At 56.0% G+C, this 24077-nt stretch overlaps 1 protein-coding gene across 1 annotated transcript in view; it reads right to left on the reverse strand.

The window, feature by feature from the left end:
* Positions 1–24077, reverse strand: part of CNGB1 (cyclic nucleotide gated channel subunit beta 1) — a 72362-nt gene that overhangs the window by 14996 nt on the left and 33289 nt on the right. The window contains exons 20-34 of the mRNA XM_066350176.1: positions 21473–21635; positions 18018–18125; positions 16015–16172; positions 13985–14140; positions 12656–12864; positions 11591–11641; positions 11241–11327; positions 9678–9742; positions 8717–8839; positions 5202–5343; positions 4340–4499; positions 2537–2634; positions 2354–2437; positions 470–588; positions 41–187 (exon numbers count right to left, since the gene is read on the reverse strand). Of these exons, the coding sequence (XP_066206273.1) occupies positions 41–187; positions 470–588; positions 2354–2437; positions 2537–2634; positions 4340–4499; positions 5202–5343; positions 8717–8839; positions 9678–9742; positions 11241–11327; positions 11591–11641; positions 12656–12864; positions 13985–14140; positions 16015–16172; positions 18018–18125; positions 21473–21635 (1870 nt within the window). The remainder of the gene's footprint in view (positions 1–40; positions 188–469; positions 589–2353; positions 2438–2536; positions 2635–4339; positions 4500–5201; positions 5344–8716; positions 8840–9677; positions 9743–11240; positions 11328–11590; positions 11642–12655; positions 12865–13984; positions 14141–16014; positions 16173–18017; positions 18126–21472; positions 21636–24077) is intronic.

Consider the following 24077-nt stretch of genomic DNA (forward strand, 5'->3'; position numbering starts at 1 on the left):
AAAGAGAAAAAAAAAAAAAAACAAAAAAAAAACAAAGTACCTGGCCTTCTTCCGGAGTAACTTCTGAGACTCAGGATAATGCACCAGAATTTCATTGAGGTCCTTCTTATCCAGAATGAAGAGGTTGGTAAACCCGTGGGCCACCACGTTGGCCGTGCGCCGGTTCCCACCGCCCACAGCCAGCAAGCTGGGGTGAGAAAGGAGAGGGGTGAGACCCTTTCGGAGCCCGTGGTTCTGATCACACGACAGTCTCTGATTCCATGCCTGCGCGAGCACCATGGCAGCCCACGCAGGTGAGAGCGTGTGTCCCCTGCGCATGTCAGCGGGCGCTAGGGCTGCATCCACAGCAGGGCCCTCACTCAGACCCTCCCGGGGCCCTTGGGGATGAGGTCGCGCCCGCTGACCATCCCCCTGCCCTCCCCCAGCCTTTGCCCAGGTCCCCTCCCTCCTGCCAGCTGTCCCCTCTGACCTTATTTCTCCAAAGACAGATCCAACTTTCAGCGTGACCAGCACCGACCTCCCGTCAGGGCCGCCCAGGACCTGCACCTGCCCCGCCTGGATGATGTACATCTCGCGGCCTATCTCACCCTGGAAAGAGGAGGGGGGAGTCCCTCTGCCGCCGTCAGAAGCAACCACAGAAGCAGCCAGAGGCTGGTGGCACAGTGTGGCAGCGGAACCTGCCCCAGGGTCCAGCCCTGCCACCAACTTTGGTGTGTGTTGTGGGACCTCGGTCTCTCCATCTGTGGGTTGGGGAGCATGACCCCCACTCATTTGACAAACACTTCCTGGATATTTCATACGTGCATGGCCTTCTCAACAAAACAGGAAGAAAGTTTCCTTCCCCTGTTTCTGTGTCCAACTGGACACAGGGCTGAAATGCGAGGGGTTAAAAGAGCTCACCCTCGCCTCAGTAACCAGCCCAGGGTGTCTCAGTAAAATCATCGCAGAGCAAAACCGGACAGCAGAGGGCGCCATTCACACATGCCCACCAAGCGCTCGTTTTGCCCTTCCCACCGCAAACTCTCCAACCTGATTTCACTTTTTCTCATCAGAAGCAAACTGTGCATCACCCACAAGGATGACAGCAGCTACTCCGTGCCGGGCACAGGGCCAAACTCCGTGTGCTGATCGTATGCAATTCACACAACCACCCACGGAGAGGTACTCTCGATATCCCTACTTGACCCATGAGAAGAGAGAAACTCAGAGAGGGCAAGCCACTTCCTCAAGGGTACACAGCTAGGACGTAGTGCCAATGTCAGACAATTGCACCCAAACCCTCTAGGTCTCTAAGGCTGCAGCTTTAAGTTCTCAGCCATATATAATACACGTTCCCCTCCTTCCCCCAGCTCTCTGTTTCCAGAAACTTCACTGAAGTACACAACTTGAAAACAGGGCACTCGTTGGGCTGGGGGTTTCTGAGTCTTATAAGGGCTGCGTGGGCAATATTTTGCCCCCATATTCACACGGCAGCATGAACAAGAGGCCTGAAATCTGTTTCCTGTCCCCTCACTGCCGACCACTCACTCACCCAGTGACCTTGGTCTCACCTTGAATCCCAGAGAGTGGGAGCAGAAAGGGCCCTAGACACTGTCTAGCTCTGGGATTCAAACCCAGGTGTTTTCCAGGACCAGGCGGGTGATGCAAAGGAGTGAAGTCAGCCTGGTGTGGGGCAGTGGGGAGCGGTGGGGACTGTGGCATCAGGAGAGAGGACGATGTCCCCCTTGCGGGGCAGCCCCTCCTCACCCCGGCTGACTCGCACTGTTTGGGAATATGGGGTTCAATCAGTGCTAGCACATAGTCCGTTTTCAGCCAGAAATCTGGGTTTTTATATAAAACTTTTCATTTTTAAGGTTGGGGACTCATTCAAACTTATTTTTTTAAGATTAGGGGAAACCGCCCACAAACATCTAGGCAAGGGCTATCGGTCTGCAGCTCTGGTCCTGTCCTCGCCCTCCGCCTGCCCCATTTCCCGATAGCAGGCCCAGGCCCTGGAAACAGTTCCATCTACACAGCTGAGGCCCTGCCCCTCCATAAGCCTCTCTCTTTCCTTTCCCATACAGTGGGGCTCCTCACCCTGGCCTCCTCGGTCCTGCGTCCAGGGAGCAGGCCTGAGACATGTTTGAGTCCCATGCCCGGAGCTGGATGAAGCCTCCTATGCCAACCAGCCCAGAGCCGTGGGGCCGGCTGACCGGTGCACGGAGCTCTGGCCGCGCTTCCCCCTCCCTGACAATCCCGCTCTCCCTGGGCCCCCGAACCCCGCTGGGCCTCCACAGGCACCCCCTCTGGCCCAGCTCTCGGCAGCTGGGGGGAGTCCATCCCAGACCGCACCGTGGCCACGTCAGGCCCTCACCTTCTTGCACACATAGTCGTTGGGCAGGTAGACGACGGAGCGAAGCCGCTTCAGCATATCAAAGATCATCTGTCGGTCACAGCCCTGTCCCGGAGAGGAGCAGAAATGAGCCCCTGTTTAGAGAAGGGCGCGGGCTTGGGATTTCCACGAGCCCCGAGGGTGAGGGCATTGGGTGGGTCATACCTGGAAGAGCGCCACTTTGCTGACGATGTTGTAGTTCACGTCGATGGCGAGGTCCAGCCTCATCTTGTCTGGAAGCTGCACCATCAGCTCTGACTCATCTGCAAACGAGACCCTGGCAAGAGTCAGAGGCAGAGCCAGGATCCTCCCCAACACGGGGGCCGGCTCTACACAGCACCTGGCCCCGGCCACACCGTGGCACCTGGCCCCGGCCACACCGCTCCTCTGCCACGCAGGATGGCTGGAGATTGGGACAGTACCCTCTCTTGCCTTTGCAGGTGCCACTCCCTGGCGTGCACTTTCCTGGTTAACTCCTACTCATTCTTCAGAAATCAGCACGAATGTCACCTCCTCCAGGAAGCCTTCCCTTGAGATCCCCTCCCAACAGCTATATGATGTTAACATTCCCGGTGTTGGGGCACTTATCACACCCTTTACCGCAATTGTTCCAGATCTCTCTTCCCTCCTCACACTATTACAACACCATTAGCAAGAACGAAAGTACTTTGAGCACTCTTACAGAAACCTTTCCAAAGATGATTCTGTTCATTCCCTCCAGCAGCCCAGAAGGTGGTGCCGCTACCATAATCCCCACGTTACAGACGAGGAAGGGGGGGCTCAGGAAAGCAGTGACTTGCCCGTGGCCCTGCGGCTCAGGGGGTGGCCTCAGGATCCCCCCCCCCAGGCTGTGGGGCTCCAGAGCCTGTCCCAGGACAGGAAGGGCCGGGCCGTCTGTCCACCATGAGGCCTGTGGTGCCCAGCAGAGAGGCTGGCATCGGGTGAGTGTTGGCCACCGCAGACAAGAAAGGCACCACCTGTCCCCAACCCTGATGCCCCTCCCGCTGCACCACAATTATTTATGGGTTCAAGGTCTGGTCCCTAATGTGCACCCCTGGGGAAGGGGGTAACAATACAGATGTCCCAAAGCCGTCACTGGGATGGAATGAGGCGATGGAGGTGAACAGGCTTTGTGCACCTGAGAGTCCTATGCACTGGCAGCGGATAGGGATGAAGATCCTAGCCCTCACTGTCCACAGACCGGTCAACACCTCCAGCTCAGGACACCCTGGGGATGAGGTGCGGCTTCCTGGAGACCAGAGGGAGCCCCACAGAGGCAAATAAAGCCCTTCTATTGGCTGAGGGAGTCGGGGAAGGAGCTCTAGGCTCAGTCGGTGGCCTACGGGCTTTCCAGAGCCCTCCAAACTGGCTTCCAGGCTCTGAGAACGAAATGACTAGATCCCTAAGATAGAAAAGAAACCGAAAAGTTTTAAACAATTAACACATGATTAGCATATTCAGATGTCATTAAGGGTTCAATTTAGAATCTGTGAAAACTTCACTGCAATAGGAAACGATTTTCGGGTGAGACTGTCCCACTCTGTAAGAACCGAGCACACCTCTTCGCGGACAGGAGAGCAGGAACAGCCGTGAGTTCAACACATAACAGCCAGCTGATTCCAGAAGCAGCGCACGGCACCGGCACGTTTACAAAGAAATAGATACATATGACTATGTATGTGGAGAGAGAGAGAGAGCCTTCCTTTCCTCCTGACTCAGTTGTTACTTGCATTTCTGACGGGATCATTTCAAGGTCGGGGTGAAGCGAGGTGGGGCAGGTGTGCAGAGAAAGCCCTCATGGCTCCAGGGTCTCCTGACGGCCCAGCTCAGGGCACCTCGCGGGCCTTCCTAGGCCCCTCTCACTTACATGCAGGGACCACAGCCAAGAGAGGCCCGGGGCTCCTGCCTTGGGGACACAGGACAAGGGCAGGGCCCGGGAGGGCCGGGCGCCAGCAACGGGAGTCTTACCCAGCATGCCTTGGGAGTGCCAGGTGTACTCGTACCAGGTCTTGACGCGGTTCTGCACGGACCTGGGGATCTTGTAGAAGTTCATGTACTTCACGGTGCTGTCCATGCAGCTGCGGTAGTAGGTCTGCCCGGCGGTGGCCGCCCCCACCACGTCCCTCATCTGGGGCACGGGAGGGGTAAAGGAGCCGCTGGGTCAGAAGGGGGCCATCGCATGGGCTTTGGGGACGTGTGTCACGAGCACATCTACTCCACTCAGACCAGAGGTGTGTGCTCGACGTGGCGGGGTGATCAGAGAGAGGGAGACCCACGTCCACACACTGAGAAGTCTTTGAGGACAGGGGGAGGTCTACCCCGGGTGAGAAGGGGATGGGGGCGTGGGGGGTTCTGCTCCTGGCCCCTCGCCTCACTGGGTTGGACTGACTCTGGTACAACACAGCCCCTCGGTGCTGGAGGCCCCTTTGACCTCACGCTGGAGGAAATATGTCCATGTGCTGCTCTGCAGGGTGAGGCCCCTCAAAGGTAATCTGAGGACCGGTCCTGTCACCTCCCGCAGTGATGAGAATAGGAGATACGCCCCCCAGCACATCAGAAAGCCCTGGGGGGTTCTCTCTAAGGAAACACTCCAAATCCTTAGCCTTGACAGAAAGCCATTCAGCCCAGCTCTCCAAGATATCCCCAAGGAAGTGACATTTCAAATGGACACCACTTCACAGAGGGAATCGGCCCCAGCGCTCCACTGTCCTGACCCAAAGTCCAGGACTCTTGCCTGGGCTTAGTCCAAAAGGCCTGGGCACAGACGAGGACACTCCGGTCAGCAGGGGGAGGGAGAGAGGCCCTGCAGGCAGGAGAGTGACCCAGCTACCTGTCCAATCATCACGGAGAAAGCGAAGACCCCCGTGAAATAGTTCAGCAGCTGGAAGACAATTTCAAAGAGCGTCCTGGGGTCGGGCAGCCCGCCAATGGTGATGAGGGTCTTCACAGCCCAGTAGTAGCAGCGAATGTAACTGGGGAGAGAAGAGGAAGGGAGCTCGGTCACCAAGGGCCCTGGGTGGCCCGGCTCTGACGATGTGTATCGTGTAAGAATGACAACCCTTTACAGCTTCGAAGTGCGAGAAAGACAACCTCCATGACCACAGAGCTCGCTGCAGTCTGCGGGGCCGTTCGCAGATGCTGGCGGTTTGTTGTGGCTCCGCCCGACCCTACAGAGACATGTGGTCATCCCCACGCACACGTGTGGACACTGAGGCTCCGAGTGATCGCTGGGAAGAGTTGTCAAGGGGACAGAGCAGGGCCCCCGACCCTACAGAGACATGTGGTCATCCCCACGCACACGTGTGGACACTGAGGCTCCGGGTGATCGCGGGGAAGAGTTGTCAAGGGGACAGAGCAGGGCCCCCGACCCTACAGAGACATGTGGTCATCCCCACGCACACGTGTGGACACTGAGGCTCCGGGTGATCGCTGGGAAGAGTTGTCAAGGGGACAGAGCAGGGCCCCCGACGCCTGCTGCGGGGCTCCCTCCATCTCCCTCTGTTTTCTGTCACGTTCCAGCCTTTCCTTTGCTATCTTCTCACGTTGGTTCATGAAAAGCAAGAGCCTCGTCAAAGTCGGAGTATCTCTCCAGGACCACCTTTCCTGACCCTCTCCCTTGCCCACCTACTTTCCAGATAGTAAAACTGAGGCCCCCGAAGAAAAAGGAACACGCATGGTCATCAACTCTCAAGTTCCAGAGCTGGGATTAGAACCCAGGGTGTCATCTGCTCCTCGGCGCTGTCACCCCACCATCAGCAACTGCATGACACACATGTGTGAGCCAGTGGGAAGGGGTTATGGGTGATGGAGCCCCGCTGTGTGATTAAAGGCACAGGCAAAGCCCCGAGCTTGTCTTATTATCACAAAGCAGCAAGAGTCTGAGAATGGCCCGAGCCAGCCCTTCCCCGGGCGCCAGCCACCAGCTTCTTCTGCAGCATCGTAGTCAGAATGTGGGCTCTGGAGCCGGAGAGCCTGGCTGTGAACCCAGCTCCACCACCTTCCAGCGGCACAAACTGGACGATGGCTCAGTCTCCCCAACCCGCAGCCTCCTCCTCCCAAAGTGGGCGCAGAAGTACCCAACATCCTTCACAGGCGGTCATGAGGACAGAATAAGGTGCTAGAACACGTGTCCCAAGCGAAGCACTCAGTAAATGTCAGCCCTCAGAGCCTTCACGGGTGGCTGGTCCCTGTCCCGTGCCTGCAGTGCGAACAATAGACTCCCCTGTGTCCTCAAGAGGCTCACAATCTAATGGGGACAGGCAAGCAAGCGTGATAAAGGGAGAAGGGAAGCAGGAGAGGGGCCTCTGTCTCTTGACAAGCTTCATGGCCTGGGGCAGGGCTTTCGGCTGCCCTGCACTCATGACCCTCTGGAGCCCGGAAATCTCAGGACAACGGAGACCGGCCCTGCTAAGTCCTCTGTCATACCAGTCCTGGCCACCAGAGGGCGCACAAAACAGCCTTGAATGGGACTGAAGCTAGATGCTGCCTGGCAACTGCTGGGTCAACAGAAAGAAAACAGGAGTGATGTCCACAAACCTCAGACTTTCCCCCAAACCCTTCCTGACTGGTGGAATCTTCCACTGGCAGGGCACATCTTCGGGGCCTCCCTGAAATCCTTGTCTGCCATGTTGCTGGGTTTGTGGGGACCCCTGCACGCTCCAGGCTAAGCAGAAGCAGGATGAGGACCCAGATAGAGAGGAACTTGGGTCCTCAAGCCCCAGCCGATAGCAGGCACTCCACAAATGGTCGCTGTTTTGAAAATTATTATTACCCATGGTATTGGACTTCTAGAGGAATCCTCCTTCACTACTTGTGCTTTGGGCATATTTTGGGGTTCCCTGTAGGGTTTCATTTGGAAAAGAATAGTGTTGCCAAGAAAGGGTGTCCCTCCACCGCTGAGCGTGAAGAGCTCCCTGCAGAAGGAAGTCCCTGCAGAAGGAAGTCCCAGACAGGGCAGCTGTGGCCTGTTCTCCCCTCCCTGCGGGACACTCTTTCCCCGGCCGGCCCATGATGAATGCGCCTGGCCCAGCCCCAGGATGGGGCTCTTAGCTTATTGGGGCATAGACTCCTTTGAGAAGCTTGGGAGAGCCAGGAACTTCTTTAGAAAGCCAGTCTGTCCCACGCATCTCAGTGCACTTGCATTTCAAGTGCTTGGTAACCTGTGCAGCCAGTGGCTACAGCACTGGCCAGTGAAGGTCTAAGGTGAGGTTGGAACTGCTCAGGTAGGGAGGCTGCTGGGCAAGCTGGCCCCGCCTACCTTCCCAGGTAACACCACAAGGGCACACACCCTCCAATACCCAGCTCCTTAACTCTGTTCCCTTGCAAACCCTGCCCCTTTCTTCATGCTGCTCCCTCCCCCAGGGGCTTCCTGCCCCTTCTTTCCACCTACCAAGGCCAAGATGAAACTCTCAGAGTTGACCATCCTGTGCCACCTCTACAGCACCGGGCAGGTGATGCAACACTGAAGACTGTAGTCACGCAGCCTGGGTTCAAACCCCAGCTTTCTAACTTAGGAACAGTGTGACCCTGGGAAGTCGCTGCATATGTGTTTACCCTCATCTGTAAAATGGGGGTGATGAAATAACTCTCTTGTGTCTTTGTTGGGAGGATGGAGTGAATGACTATGTTACGTGCTTAGAACAGGGCGGGTACATTAGAACTGTTCTCCAGTGCCTGCTGCCATCATCACCATCATCACCATCATCATCACCATCGTCATCATCATCATCATCATCATCATCATCTGAGCATGTCCCACAGTGTACGTCAGCTCTCTAGATTGGCAGGTAGGTTCCCACGAGCTCAGCGGTGCCCATGAGCTGTGCTGAGGCTTTTCTGGCCCCATACCCTCCCAGCCATGCCCTAGGGTGGGTATGTATGCACATGTGCAGTACATCTGACAGCCCTCCTAGACTCTGGGATGCTGAAGGATTGTTCTAGAACAGGCGTCCCCAAACTACGGCCCGCGGGCCGCATGCAGCCCCCCGAGGCCATTTATCCGGCCCCCTGCTGCACTTCTGGAAGGGGCACCTCTTTCATTGGTGGTCAGTGAGAGGAGCTCTGTATGTGGTGGCCCTCCAACGGTCTGTGGGACAGTGAACTGGCCCCCTGTGTAAAAAGTTTGGGGACCCCTGTAAGGTCTTGCTCACGTCTGTGCCTCCCTGGCATGCAGCAGGTACTCAGGAAATGTTAGCTTAGGGAGGATTTGGAGACTTGGCCCTTCAACCTAGTCGTGTCAGAGGTGCCGTGGGGTCGAGGAGGCCCCGGCAACATGCATCAACGGGGCTTCTTTATAGGAGTCTCTGTGTGATGAGTTACGGCCCCCGGAGGAAGGCTGCGGCTCACCTGTTTCCCACACCATCGTAAACCCAGTGAGTGGAGCCGATGCCCTCATAGTCTGACGCCCAGTAATACAGACACGAGTTCAAGTGTAAACTGTAGAGCAAGTAGGCCGTGGTCCTGATGACCCTGCAGACGAAGGACAGGCGTGAACACAGCGGCAGAAAGAGCGACCGTGACCCCTCACCCAGGGTGGGGACGCAGGGAACAAGTCAGTCCTCGCCTCTCCTGATGCCCACCCCACAGATGCCCTGGTTGGAGCTGCGGGCTTCGCCCAGCTGCCTGGCGGGGTGGACGCTGGCCAATGAGAACAGCAGTGGCCAGATGGAGCCAACCAGATGTTCCTTCCAGACTGCACTGCTTAGGAATGGTGGGGCTTGAACGGCGTTGTCAAGAGCAGGGGTTGGGACTGGCGCAGGGCTGCGCTGCACGTGTAGACAGTGCGGGGGCAGTGGATCCGTGGGGAGGGGCAGAAGAGGGACAGGTGTGGGCAGAAGTGCCAATCCAGGAGAGAGGTGGAGAGGAGCTTTGCCCCCCAGCATGGCCCAGCTGGTCCTGCGTTCCATCCTTGGACATCCATCAGATGGCCCACTGAGTCTGTACAACTGGCTCCCCTGGGTCTGAGAAGCTGGAGCAGGGGTACAGTCCCCTCAGCTGAGCCCAGAACGAGGCTCGGCTACCTGGAAATGCAGCTGAGCTGTGCATGTCGACCTACGTGAGGCCTTACAATTGGGGGAAATGAGACACTCCTGGTTCTCTGAAAAAACAAACATCCCTCAGAGAAGGACCAGGAAGAGGCCTGGCTTCCGGTGAAGCAGGGTCAGGGAGAGCGATGTGGGTGGGGAGTGCTGTGTGTGCGTGCACGTGTGTGCGTGTGCACGTGTGTGCGTGTGTGCACGTGTGTGCGTGTGCACGTGTGTGCGTGTGTGCGTGTGCACGTGTGTGCGTGTGCGCGCAGGGGTCTCACCTGTAAACGTAGGCTTTGCTGAGGACGGATTCCAGGCGGTTGTTGAACTCGAAGAAGGCCAAGTACTGGGAGGGAGAGAGCATGGCATTAGGGCAGCCCCCTGTCTGTGGGGTGACACCCCACCCTCACCAGTTTCAGGACTGGGCTTGCTCTAACCACCAGAGGGAGGGAGGGCGCTGGAGCGGGAACATTCACGATGAGAGGTCCTTAGCCCTTAGAGGGGGTCAGGGCCAGAAACTCCATTTTCCAGTCTGTTGGAAAGCCTGCGTCTCTCCCTTTGGAATGGCATGGAATGATGTCCTTGCAGTTTGCAGACTATCTCGGGGGACTCCTAGACCTACTGAACCTGATCAGGAAACTAGGAGGCGAACACATGTCCCAGGTTAAGGACATTGTTTTCTTTTTTATTTATTTTATTATTATTTTTATTATTATTATTATTTTGTATTTTTCTGAACCTGGAAACAGGGAGAGACAGTCAGACAGACTCCCACATGCGCCCGACCGGGATCCACCCAACACGCCCACCAGGGGCGATGCTCTGCCCTTCTGGGGCGTCGCTCTGTTGCGCCTGGAGAAGAGGCCAAGGAGCCATCCCCAGCGCCCGGGCCATCTTTGCTCCAATGGAGCCTCGGCTGCGGGAGGGGAAGAGAGAGAGAGGAAGGAGAGGGGAAGGGGTGGAAAAGCAGATGGGCGCTTCTCCTGTGTGCCCTGGCCGGGAATCGTACCCGGGACTTCTGCACGCCAGGCCAACGCTCTACCACTGAGCCAACCGGCCAGGGAAGGACACTGTTTTCAACGTAACCTTAGAAAGAAAACAACTTTATCAGGGGGCAGCCCCCTCACACCTCTCACTTATACCCCTCGTGGCTTCCTTACAATCCTAAAAGCAGAAGAAGAAGAACACCTGCTCTCTACTGAGCACCTTTGAAGACTCACCTCACAGTTAAATAGTGTGGGAGTTGGGGTCCTGAATCCTGTGCAGTTGAAAATCGACGTATAAGTTTTCACTGGCTGAAAACTTAACTACTAATAGCCTACTGCTGACCAGAAGCCTTACTGATACCATAGTCAACTACCACATAATTCGCGTGTTTTATGTACCATAGGCTATATTCCTACAATAAAGTAAGCTAGAGAGAAGAAAATGTAAGGAGAAAATACATTTACAGTAGTATTTGTATTGATTGAAAAAAATCTGCATATAAGTGGGCCCTTGCGGTTCAAACCCGTGTTGTTCAAAGCCGGCAGTATGTAAATATACATATCACCTACGGACGTTTTTTACACGTGAGGTGAGTACTGTCATTCACCTCTTGCAGAGAGGAGACTGGCACTCAGGGAAGTCCAGTAGCTTCCCCGAAGCACACGGGAGGTCAGTGACAGAGCCAGGGCTCGAACCCAGATTGGACTCGCACTGTAAGCTGCCTCTCCACGGGGGACAGCCCTCCCCGGGCCTCCTGGACAGCTTGGGGCAGACTCTAAGGTGCCGGTGCCGGTGCTGGTGCTGGTGCTGGCGCTGGAGCAGACGAAGGTCTCGGATGGGGAAGCCGCTGGTCTTACCTTCAGACAGCGGGGCAAACGCAGGAGGGGCTTCACGCCGAGTTTCAAGTAGAGGAAGTCCAAGGGCAGCAGGCAGAGCACGTCCATCTGAAACCCGGGCGGGCGGGACAGCACAGTGTGCACACAGGAAGCCCCGGGGGGGGGGGACCTGGGCCTTCCGCGGGCAGCTGAGCTCAGAATGCCCAGGACAGCTTAAGAGTAGAGCAGAAGGCAGCCCACCCACAGCCTCTGTTTCCCTGCCCGGCCTGTGTCAGCCCTGGGGGAACCATGTCACGCCATCCCCACAGCACCCAGGGTCCCCGAGATGCCACCCGCCGGGACCCCGCGGACACCTGCCACCTGGCACACACCTTGAAGCGGGCGGACTTCAGGTAGTTATTGCGCATCTCCTTCTTGTCCGTCTGGAAGAAAAGGGAGTAACTGCTGTGAAATGGCCTGAGAGCTTCACCCCTGACCGCAGGGGAGCAGCGAGGGAAATCCAACAAGACCCTCCAGCTTCCTACTGGACAGTGGCCCCCGGGACCACGAGGAGCTGGAATGAAGCAGCTGAGCTCAGGAGAAACCCTCCCGGTAAACAGGTGGGGAGGTCGAGCCCAGAGCCCCCACAGCCCCAGCCAGGATGGAGGGAGGGAGCTGTCCAAGGTCCCGCAGCAGATTCCGACTCCAGGATGGAAGACGAGGCTACCGAGTTCAGTTTCCCAGCACGTCGGTCTTACCTGGACCATTTGAACCTTATTTACTGAGGAGCTGCCAATGGCTCTGATCAGACGGGGAAAGAGGTGACCCAGGAAATGCTTTTCGTTTTAGAAGCCCAGCCTCGACTTGGCAGCACACAGAGGAGCAGTTGCTGTGCAGGGACACAAGGACCCTGCCTCCTGCTTCTGCCAAGTCCCTGTCAGGACTCCAGCCCCTCCCTGGGAAGGGGGGACCGCACCACCAGAGCACAGGTTCTCAAACTGGTCCGATAGCGTGCTCTTTGCAGGGCCCCCAGGGAAATGTCTGCATACACGACCTCAGTCCGTCCTCACAGCAATGCTATGAGGTGGGAACACTCACCCATGTTACAGGTGAGGAAACTGAGGCTCAGAGAGGTGATACAGCTAGTTGTGGCGGAGCTGGGATTTGAACCGGGTTTACCTGAACTAAAGGCTATTCTCTGGACCACTTCTCCATCTCTAACTCCGTCAGGTGATCCAGAAACTGTCTCACCCATAAGCAACATTCGATGTGTGTAATTTGAATATATCAAAGGTGTGCAACGTAAGCGGCCATATTGTTGGACAAGCAGGGCCAGACGCTCCCGAGATCCCCTTGTTTGTTTAGCTTGTGGTCTATGGAAGCATCAGGGGCCGGTCCCCCGAGGGCTCTGGCTGCAGTCTGCCCCCAGCCACCCACCCCACCTGCCTGTGACTCACAATGACGTCCCCTCCTTTGACAAACTGCAGGCGTATCTGGAACACGGTGATGTCCAGGATGTAGATGAGGTCACACAGGTAGTCTACCAGCAGCCAGAGGTGGATGTTGCCTGGTGTCTGGTAGGGGAAGGCCCAGCGCACGGGGATCAGCCAGCAGTTCCAGTTCCAGGCCAGCACCACGAAGAAGAGCCACAGGATGTACATCAGGTCTGCGGGGCGGGGCGGGGAGGAGCGTGCCGAACTTCAGGTGGGGAAGGGCTCCTCGTGGTGGGACTGGGGGTGGGAGGGACTTCTTTTATTCCACTTGTCTGTCTGTACTTTCCTGTAAGTACTACGTGTGACACTTCTGTAACTTAGAGAGGGTAAAACTATCTTTGAATTAAAAATAAATCACTGCTAGGCCCTAATAAATCAAGCACTCCGAGGAGGGGATATAAGGGCATTGTTGGATAATAGACAGCTAACTAGAAAATATTTTTGCTTTCATCCTTGTTGAAATTTTTCCAAAACTCTATTTTCTGCCTTAGTAAAGACATAATAGTAAATAATGCATAGATGAATAATGGACAGAGGGTTACACAGACAACTGGATGGATGGATGGATGGATGGATGGATGGATGGATGGATGGATGGATGGAAGAAAGGATGGGTGGATGGATGGATGGAAGAAAGGATGAGTGGATGGATGGATGGATGGATAGAAGAAAGGATAGGTGAATGGATGGATGGACACATAGGTCATCTAGTCATGTAGAGGCCCAGCGGATGCCATGGTTGGAGGTCTGACCCAAAATGACTGCTTGTGTGACCTGGAGAAAGTTTCTCTGTGGCACCTGAAGTCACAAGGGAGGTTAAATAAAAGCAGGGAGATTCTTCGTAAACTGTGAAGTGCTGTGCCCATGTGAAGGGTGGTTATTCCTGAGGAGTATGAAATGAGCTAAAAGGGAAATAAAAAGGAATTCACTGTAGATGTTGGAAGAACTTCTTCCCTTTCCCGCTCGGAGCGGCCCCTGGGAAGGAGCCTGGAAGAGCAGAGGAGGAAGACGTGGCCAGGAGTCACAGGCCCTGTTTGCCACCAAACTAGTTGTGTGTTTGGTCTGGTGAAGTTCTCTGTGCCTTCGTTTCCTGGTCTGTAAGATGGATGTGATCTTGTGTTGTTGTTCCATGGGGTTTTTTGTTTGTTTGTTTGCTTGCTTGCTTTTGGGTCACAAACCTTGAATGTCCACGGCCTCCCAGACCACTTCTTGCACAGCCTCTCCGTTCCCCGCCCGCTCTCCTCCCCTCTCATGCTACATGCTAGCAACGCTCAGGGCCCAGCCAGGACTCACTGGTCAGCGGGTCGATGCTCTCGGGGAACCGGTACGCCTTCCAGGGCCGGCGTTTGAACTTGCAGCAGAGCATGTTGCAGTAGTGCTCCTCCTCCACCGGCCCCACCTCCGCGGGCTTTGTGTCCGGGGCCGGCTCTGGGGCTTTCTTAGCCGGAGCTATGGGATGACACTGGTGACCACCTGACCCGGCCCTGAGGCTCAGGTAGAGGACGCAGAGAGAAGACTCCCAACCGCAGACCCTGGACCGGGAGCTGAGGGCACCCCGGCACCATCCCACACGCTGCTACGAGCTCTGGGCAGAAAGCCGGTGCTGTCCCGGCACAAAGCCCCAGCTCCCGCAGCACAGGGACCTGGGCACCTAGCCAGGAACTCTTACAGCTACCAATAGGAAACTTCCCCAGAGAAGGTATCTCTGGGAAGTTGGATGTGTTTTCAGTTGAGTGTAGGCCGGTGTGTCTGTGTTTGGACTCCTCTGGTTCCCTTTGCAGGACTGTGGGGGTATCTCGTACCCAGGACTTCCATAACACAGGGTGAGAAATCAGCGCAACATTGCTCTAGGTATCTCTAAAGCAAGACCCCGAACGGGCTCACAGCCTTCCTGTGCATCTATGGTGATGCTGTTGACCTAGAGACTGGCTCTTAGAGGTGCGAATAAGGCTATGTTTCTAGCTTCGGGATGTGAGGTCAGACTCTGCTAGGTTTGTTGTTGGCACCAGGAGTTCAAAGGCACAATCCTCCTTTGGAAAGACCTTGAAACGCCTTCCCCCTCCCTGACAACAGAGCCTGTTTCTTTTTTTCTTTCTTTCTTTTTTTTTTTTTTTTTTTTTTTTTTTTTGTATTTTTCTGAAGCTGGAAACGGGGAGAGACAGTCAGACAGACTCCCGCATGCGCCCGACCGGGATCCACCCGGCACGCCCACCAGGGGGCGATGCTCTGCCCCTCCGGGGCAACGCTCTGCAGCGACCAGAGCCACTCTAGCGCCTGGGGCAGAGGCCAAGGAGCCATCCCCAGCGCCCGGGCCATCTTTGCTCCAATGGAGCCTCGGCTGCAGGAGGGGAAGAGAGAGACAGAGAGGAAGGAGAGGGGGAGGGGTGGAGAAGCAAATGGGCGCTTCTCCTGTGCCCTGGCCGGGAATCGAACCCGGGACTTCTACACGCCAGGCCGACGCTCTACCACTGAGCCAACCGGCCAGGGCCCAGAGCCTGTTTCTTATTTCCTCTTGGCACCTTGAAAGCAGAAAGCTTTCAGGCAGCCCCATAGGAATATTACAACTGAGGCAGCTGAAAAATAAGACAGTCTAGTTCCATAGTGCGTTATGGACACCATCTGAGTGTAAAATCATGAGATACGTCCCAGGATGGAACAACTGCCTCCCAGTAAAAAAATAAAAGGACAAGGGCCCTGGCCGGTTGGCTCAGCGGTAGAGCATCGGTCCTGCGTGTGGAAGTCCTGGGTTCAATTCCAGGCCAGGGCACACAGGAGAAGCACCCATCTGCTTCTCCACCCCTCCCCCTCTCCTTCCTCTCTGTCTCTCTCTTCCCCTCCCACAGCCAAGGCTCCACTGGAGCAAAGTTGGCCCGGGCGCTGAGGATGGCTCCATAGTCTCCACCTCAGGCACTAGAATAGCTCCAGTTGCAACAGAGCAACTGCCCCAGATGGGCAGAGCATCGCCCCCTGGTGGGCATGCCAGGTGGATCCAGGTTGGGAGCATGCGGTCAGACAGCTGACTGCCTCCCTGCTTCTAACTTCGGAAAAATACAAAAAGGAAGAAAACAAAAGCCACAGGGGTGAATGAAGATACTTGCCCTGTCAGACAGGGAGCCACGATCAGAACTTTATGTGTCTTTCCTTCCCTGGGTATACAACTAAACCTGTAGGTATAGGACCCAAAAATCCAGATAGTGGGGATCTGGGCTTCTCTCAAACACTCCAAGCATCTTAAAGGGCCACCCTCGCCATGAGCTGACAGGGGACTTCAGGAGTCCCCCCACAGCCCTGGTCGAGCCAACCATCCCCAGCTTTGGACTCACAGGGCTTGGGGCTCTCCTCATCGGACGTGACATCGGGGTCGATGAGCTTCTCCTTCACCTTCTCTGCTCGCTCCTTGAAGAGCTTCACCAGCTCCTGGAGCCGCTCGTTGATGATGGCGCTGTTCTGGCTGGCGGCGGAGGACACGCGGTCCTGGCCACTGGGAAACACCACCTGGAGCTGAGCGCAGGCGCAGCGGGAGGGGGCCCCTGGGGGCCCGGGCAAGCCCCGAGTCCCACCTGGCCTGAAGGAGGTGAACCCTGCCCCCATTTCCCTTGGACACCAGAAGCATCAGACAAACTTTAACATCTCCCAGCGGGAAATTTCAGCCTGGGAATAACACCCAGGGACCCAGCTCTTAGAAAACAGACCACGCAAGCTCTGCTTCAGTTGAGCAGTTTTGAAAACACTTTGATCCCATTTGTGATGTAGGGGGAAGCTCAGCTCAGGACTGTTAGTCCTGGTGTGGGGTTCGTATGGGGTACGTGTCCGGGACAGATCAGAGAGGAGACCAGGCCTAGTTATTTAGGCTTCATGGCTTATGGGGGAGGGGGGTACAGATACAGATACATTATGTATCCTTTCAACATATAGGAATTTAAACTATGAACTTGCAGCAAGGGAAAGAGGAGGGAAGGGAAGGGAAAGAGGAGGGAAGGGAAGGGAAGGGAAGGGAAGGGAAGGGAAGGGAAGGGAAGAAAGAAGGGAGGAAAGAAGGAAGGAAGGAAGGAAGGAAGGAAGGAAGGAAGGAAGGAAGGAAGGAAGGAAGGAAGGAAGGAAGGAAGGGGGAGGGAAGGAGGGAAGGTGGAAGGGAAGGAGGGGAAGGAAAGGAAGGAAGGGAAGGAAGGAAGGAAGGAAGGAAGGAAGGAAGGGAGGGAGGGAGGGAGAAAGGAAAGGGAGGGAAGGAGGGAAGGAGGGAAGGAAGGAAGGAAGGAAGGGAGGAAGGGAGGAAGGGGGAAGGGAGGGAGGGAGAAAAGGAAAGGGAGGGAAGGCGGGAAGGCAGGAAGGCAGGAAGGGAGGAAGGGAGGGAGGGAGGGAGGGAGGGAGGGAGGGAGGAAGGAAGGAAGGAAGGAAGGAAGGAAGGAAGGAAGGAAGGGGGAGGGAAGGAGGGAAGGTGGAAGGGAAGGAGGGGAAGGAAAGGAAGGAAGGGAAGGAAGGAAGGAAGGAAGGAAGGAAGGAAGGAAGGAAGGGAGGGAGGGAGAAAGGAAAGGGAGGGAAGGAGGGAAGGAGGGAAGGAAGGAAGGAAGGAAGGAAGGAAGGAAGGAAGGAAGGAAGGGAGGAAGGGAGGAAGGGGGAAGGGAGGGAGGGAGAAAAGGAAAGGGAGGGAAGGCGGGAAGGCAGGAAGGCAGGAAGGGAGGAAGGGAGGGAGGGAGGGAGGGAGGGAGGAAGGAAGGAAGGAAGGAAGGAAGGAAGGAAGGAAGGAAGGAAGGAAGGAAGGAAGGAAGGAAGGAAGGAAGGAAGGAAGGAAGGAAGGAAGGAAGGAAGGGACTCTCTGCCTGACATCCCACCCAGCATGGGGGAGTGCCCTGGGTGAGTTGACAGAGGTCGTGTAAGTCAGCTCTCCTCTGGCGGCCTCACTGTGTGCACCTCACTAAGTCAACTGTAACACTGGTGTTTTCAGACACACACACCCTTTTATGGAGGCACCAAACTCAAGCCAGCCACGCCTCCTGTGCTCAGTTGGTGCAGCCAGACTGGAGACAGAGCCCCTGCACAGACACACGTCCCTCTCTGAGCTCTGCTGGCCGCGGACCCAGCCGGACCCAGAGTCCAGGCCCAGAGTCCAGGCCCATTCTTCAGATTTTGCTGAACTTCCGGGCCAGCCAGAAGCAGCCTGGACAGGAGACCCAGCCCGCCTCACTTCCTGGAAGTCGCGGGCAGAGTCTGCCTGGTGGTGGGGGTTCTAAATACATCCCTGGTTCCCCCCACTCCCCTCCTCCTGCCCACCCACCCCACCCAGCCCTTTGACTCTCCTAGACCTCAGATGTGCCCCCCCCCCGCTCACTCGGTGCTCTGCGGGGTGGGGGTGTCCGACCAGGCGACCACAGGGGTCTCGGCTGGTGACTGCGCCTTGAACTCTCGTGCTTCATCGTCTTGGGAGGGCAGCCTCCTCCTGTAAGGGCACAGACATGGACGGGGCCCTCAGCAAGGGCAGGGCCCTCGGGCGACGTGAGCCAACTGTGACCCTGACCGATCACCTGGAGCCAGTGCTTGGTTGGGGTGGGCAGGGGTTGACGCCGCCAGAGGAGACGGGAAGGGAGAGGAGAGGGCTGCCGCTCTCCGAAGGTCAGTCTCCACCTCTGTTCACCGGCCAAGCATAGAAGTTAGAAGAGCGGGACTGGGTCTCAGGCCAGCCTGAGTTTGCTCCAGCCCTGCCTCTTCCCGGTCTGTGACCTTAGCAAGTAATTTAAACTCTCTGAGCCACCTCAGTTTCCCCTTCTGTAAAACGGAACTAAATCTACGCAACTCAGTGAGATACTTATCTGTCAGTCGGGCCTCAGTTTAAACGTCCTTCTCCCCTCCCTGTCTCCTTCTCTGTCATCCCCACCTCTCAGCTGGAGGCCCGAGGCCTCCCATTCCGTCTGGTTAACTCTCCGGGAAGCTCGGCCCCCCTCCCTTTGCAGATGTGCCCCAGCTGGAAAAGCTAAGGCCATGGAGTCCCGTGTGTAGTTTACAGAATGACCTGGGGCAGGCCCCTCCCTGGCGGGAGCTCCAGCTTCCCTGTCTGAAGAATGAGGACTAAATCATCCGCCATCGTTCCGTTCCATTCAGTTCAGTCCAAGCCTGTGGCCTCGGTTTGACTCCACCTGGGACTCTTCCGTCCTCAACCCCAGCACTCTGGATTCCACCAGTGGGGCTTCTGGAAGGACTTTATTCCCAGAGGCTCTGAAACTGTCCTGTTCGCTTCTGCCTACTCGCCTAGGACAGCAAACCTCGGGACTGACCACGTTCACACTCGGATGAGAAGGACGGGCCACACACACAAGGAGCCGAAGTGCCACAGCTGGGTCTTGAACTCAGTCCTCCCGCGCCTGGAGAGCACGTGCTGCCCCAGAAAACCCCGAGCAGAGCTGAGTCAGGAGCGGGCTCCTCCGGCAACCCCCCCCCCACCCCCATGCTCGGCCGTGCTCAGCACCCGACACACAGTAGCTGGCTGTTTTCACAACAATCCTGGTGGACGCGTGGGGTCTAGGAAGATTCCGTGACTTGTCTAATGCTTCATGTCAGGTAAGTGGGGAGGCGGCCTTCACTCCAAACCATGTCTTTAAGCTGTGAGAAGGGCCTTGCCCAAGGACCCCTCTATCTGAGCCTGTGGTTGGTGGCTTTTCTGCTCCCAGCAGTTGCCCCCAATGCCCTTCCATTCCTGACCCTGGGCAGCCCCTCTGGCCGCCCCATTGGGCGTCAGAGGCCCAGCTCAGGCAGAGACCCCCACCAAGTTTCTTGCAGCCACACCCTACCTAGCCCTCCCTGGAACAGTCGGGCTTATTTGTTTGATTATGTGCTCATGGTCTAGCTCAGCCCCTCTAGACTGTCAACCCCATGAGGACAGGCCCCTGTGAGGCTTCTCCTTGATGCGTCCCCGGCACCTAGAACAGAGTCTGGTGCACGGAGATGTCCGATAAATGTTTGTGAATGAAAAAATGAATGACTGAATGATGGGGTAAGAGGAGCCTCACGGGCTCAGCTCATAAGCAAAAGGCAGGAGGCTTGGATTCTAGTCTCAAGTGACTTTAGTCCCCACCCTGCCCCCAAATATCTGCCCCAACCCAGATTGTATAATTTCCCTACCTTTAAAGGGAGGTATACCAGATGTCTAAAGCCATGGTGGCACCATTTCTTGTTATCTGTACTCACTTCATGATTCACTGACTTAAATATAAGGGTTGATGGAATGATGAGCTATGTTTTGAGGTGGGGTAAGACTGGCTCCTCTCCCCTCCATTTTCCATACCTGGCCATCTCTATTCTGACAGGCTCCTGACCTCAGCTGAGAAGTTACTCAAGGGCTTGTGGATAAGAGAAAGATTTATTCAAGAGAGAAGAACCAGCCCTGGCCAACTGGCTCAGTGGTAGAGCATCAGCCCAGCGTGTGGGTGTCTCAGGTTCGATTCCTGGTCAGGGCACACAGGAAAAGCAACCATCTGCTCTCCAGCCCTCCCTCTCCCCCTTCTCTCTTTGTCTCTCTCTTCCCCTCCTGCAGCCATGGCTCCATGGGTTCAAGCATTGCTCAGGGCGCTGAGGATGGCTCCATGGAGCTTCTGCCTCAGACATTAAAAATAGCTCAGTTGCAAGCATGGCACCAGATGGGTAGAGCACTGGCCCAGATGGAGGTTGCTGGGTGGATCCCGGTCAGGGTGTATGCGGGAGTCTGTCTCTCTATCTCCCCTCCTCTCATTTGGAAAAGAAAAAAAAAAAAAGAAAAGAAAACAAGAGAGAGAAAAACCATCTCTCAATCCAGACAATGCAAGAGAAGCCCTGGCAGCTCCCCTTGAGCTTAACTATAGTTATTCACAAAGCACTGTACAGCACTTCACAGTTTGCCTGCTGCTGTAGGCAGGACTTCTCTCAGCGAGCGAGCTTAGTTTGTCCAAAGCCAACTCTAACCACACAGCCACACATTTATCTCAAGAGGCACAGAAATGTGTGCAACCCTGACCAGGAATCCGCTCTTGAGAAAGGGGCCCAAGAACAGAGAGCAGAAGACTTGAGAGTTCTAAGTGCCACTATGGACGATGCCCAGTAAGAAGGGAGCGAAGTCCACTGTTCTAAGTGCCACTATGGACGATGCCCAGTAAGAAGGGGGCGAAGTCCACTGTTCTAAGTGCCACTATGGACGATGCCCAGTAAGAAGGGGGCGAAGTCCACTGTTCTAAGTGCCACTATGGACGATGCCCAGTAAGAAGGGGGCGGAGTCCACTCTGGCTCACGGAGCTGGGGCAATGTCACACGGCCATCACAAATGAGTGTTCAGGAGACAGCCTAGCAAAATGCAAAGGAGATTCTTAAATGAAACACAACCCAAATAGCTCCTTCAGTGGAAACCACGCAAAAGCGTGGGCCAACAAACAAGGTGTAGAAGAGAAAACGGGAAAATAAAACACCATCTACTGTGCTGGGATTATGGGTGAGTATTTTTCTAGAGTTCTTTGGTATTTTCATTGTATTATTTTATAATAAAATGGGAGGTGGTGGAATTCAGTCTTGTCACTTTTTTTTTTTTACACCATTCTAACACACAGTTGAGGGTATTTGGGACAGAACTTCCCTGGAGAGTTCTTTATAGAGCCCCCGCTGGGACTCGGGAAAACCAGGAAGGGATGGCATGGTCCCAGGTCTAACACCAGCTCGCTCAGTGACCTTGGGCCAGCTGCTTCTCCTCTCTGGCCTCAGTCTCCTCATCTGCCAAACGGACAGGTGGCACAGTGCTGTGAAAAGCCCAAGAGAAGTATAAAAGGTGACCTGTGGGTCCCTGCAGCTGATCCCGGGACTGTGAGGGTGTCGGATTTGGCAGGAGAAGGTGGCAGCTGCTCGGGCGAGGGTGGCCTGTCATCCACGATGAGGGGGTGGCTGTCAGCATCGGTATCCTCCACCTGCACTTCCGGGTACTCTTCTGTGGCAGGTACTTGAGGAGAAGAAGGAGGGGACAGTCAGAGAGAGAGAGAGAGAGAGAGAGAGAGAGAGAGAAGCCAGGACCCAGGGGCTTGCTATGTTTTTCAAGGATGCGACAGGAAGCAGGTCTGGAGCAGCCCCTCCTGCAGAGGCCCATGCAACCCATGCAGAGTCCAGAAGCCACCAAGGGCCACGCGACCCCAGCCACCAGTCCTGGACCCACAGAAAAAGGCGTGATGCCACCGAAGCCACAGGAGCTCTTGGTCCAGCCTGGAGTCCAGGTCCCCAGAGCCACACCTGGTTTCCCTGGGCCTGAGGACCTGGGGCCGGGGGTGGGGGGCGTCAGCACTCAGAGAAGCAGGGTGAACCTGGGGGCCCAAGTCCTGAAGCCTGGCCTGGCACACCCCGGTGCAGCTGCTTCCCTTCTCTGGGCCTCAGTTTCCCCATCCCGAGGCAGGGGTGATGATGCCTTCTCAGGCCTAGAGGTGGGGGACAGAAGGCACATGGCCTCACCCTCTTGAAAGGCCTCAAAATGGAGATGTGTGGAAATTTCCTCCTGTCCAGGGTAACAGCTGGTCTTCGTAGTGAGCGTTGCACTGTTTGGGTATCCATTTTGGTCTTTGTTTTTGTACATGCCAGGAACCCCCAAAATTCATCAGCCTAACCCCCCTCCTGATGCCTGAGAGGCCTGATGCCTAGTCCCACACCCTGAGGATCCAGCGCGCCCTGGGGAGCCTGTGCGGGGGCCCTACCTCAGGCGCCCTGGGGAGTCTGTGCGGGACCCTACCTCAGGCTCCGCCCCCACTCCGGGACCGCGGACCAGGCCTGCGCCCAGGCAGAATCCGGAGACTGGGCAGCACACCCGGGCAGGACCTCTCCACAGCAGCCCGGCACAGGCCTGGGCACCAGCCGGGCAGGCAGACACACCCGGAATGGGAAAAGGGGACATCCTGAAACATTTGGACATGCGGCTTCTTTTTTAATGGCCACCACGGGGAAAGCCAGCGCCTTGCAAAGTTCGGTGGAATAACCTAAGCAGGTCCCAAGACTTCAGGGCGTTTGTTAACCCTGCGCTCACAGGAGAAAGAGTGAGCAGGAACTGAGGCTTTTTTAAAATGTAAAAAAGTTTTGCCAGACTGACGAGATGGCCCAGGCTGTGGAAAACAGGAGAGAGCAGAGCAGAGGGGACCTCACCTTCTCACCCTGCTTCCTGACAGGCCTTGAGAAGTGAGCTGGGGAAACGGGGGGGGGGGGGGGGGGAGACATGGAAGCAGCCACAACAAGGGCAGCCTCTTAAAAGTGCTCATGACCCAACGTGTCCCCCCAGCATGGCCCAAGCAGCAGAAAACACCCTGGCGTCCCCATCCAGGAGTCTGCCTCAGGGAGTCCAGGAGGCGCCGGTGCTCCCCCCCCCCTGAGCAGGGCCCCCCACCTTGATCGCCCCACCCCCTGAGCAGGGCCCCCCCCACCTTGATCGCCCCACCCCCTGAGCAGGGCCCCCCCACCTTGATCGCCCCCGGGAGGGAGGGGCACCCCCAAGCCTCGTGTGTCATTTCTCACCAGCATGGCCCAGTGGGAACGCAAATAGAATTTATATGAGTTTATATAATATTGATATCTAGAATGAGAATGATGTGATTAAGAATGTAAGGAATAATAGTCATAATTAAATTGGTTTAGAGAGTAATAATATTTACGGTTAAGCACTTCCTATGTGCCTGGCAGGCATTTGTTTTACTGAACAAACGCTAAGTGCTTTGTACATATTCATTCTTTCCCCTCCCCGCCACTCTGCACGGTGGCTGCTACTGTCCTTGTTCAGCGGGAAAGAAAACTGAAGCTCAGAGAGGTCAGGGAACCCGCAGCAGAGCCAGGATTTGGGCCCCAGCAGCCCGGCCCCAGAGCAGTCAACTCCTTCCCCGTCCTGAGGCTGGAGACCAGCCCACACAGGAGCTCAGTTTAAACACGACCTCACTTGGGGCCAAGCAGCGTCGCTGAAACAGGAATGATGTCCCCCCTCTGCACTGTCACTGACTGGTCTGCCACATCTAAAATCATCATGTGTCTCCTGACCGGGCGGTGGTGCAGTAGATAGAGCGTCAGACTGGGATGCGGAAGACTCAGGTTCGAGACCCTGAGGTCGCCAGCTTGAGCGCGGGCTCATCTGGTTAAGCAAAAGCTCACCAGTTTGAGCCCAAGGTCGCTGGCTCAAGGAAGGGGTTACTCGGTCTGCTGAAGGCCCGCGGTCAAGGCACATATGAGAAGGCAATCAATGAACAATTAAGGTGTTGCAGAGCGCAAGGAAAAACTAATGATTGATGCTTCTCATCTCTCTGTTCCTGTCTGTCTGTCCCTGTCTCTGACTCTCTCTCTCTCTGTCTCTGAAAACACACACACACACACACACACACACACACACACACATACACACAAACTAAACTAAAATCATCATGTG

This window comes from Saccopteryx leptura, chromosome 9 (assembly GCF_036850995.1).
Source record: "Saccopteryx leptura isolate mSacLep1 chromosome 9, mSacLep1_pri_phased_curated, whole genome shotgun sequence".
Taxonomy (NCBI): domain Eukaryota; kingdom Metazoa; phylum Chordata; class Mammalia; order Chiroptera; family Emballonuridae; genus Saccopteryx; species Saccopteryx leptura.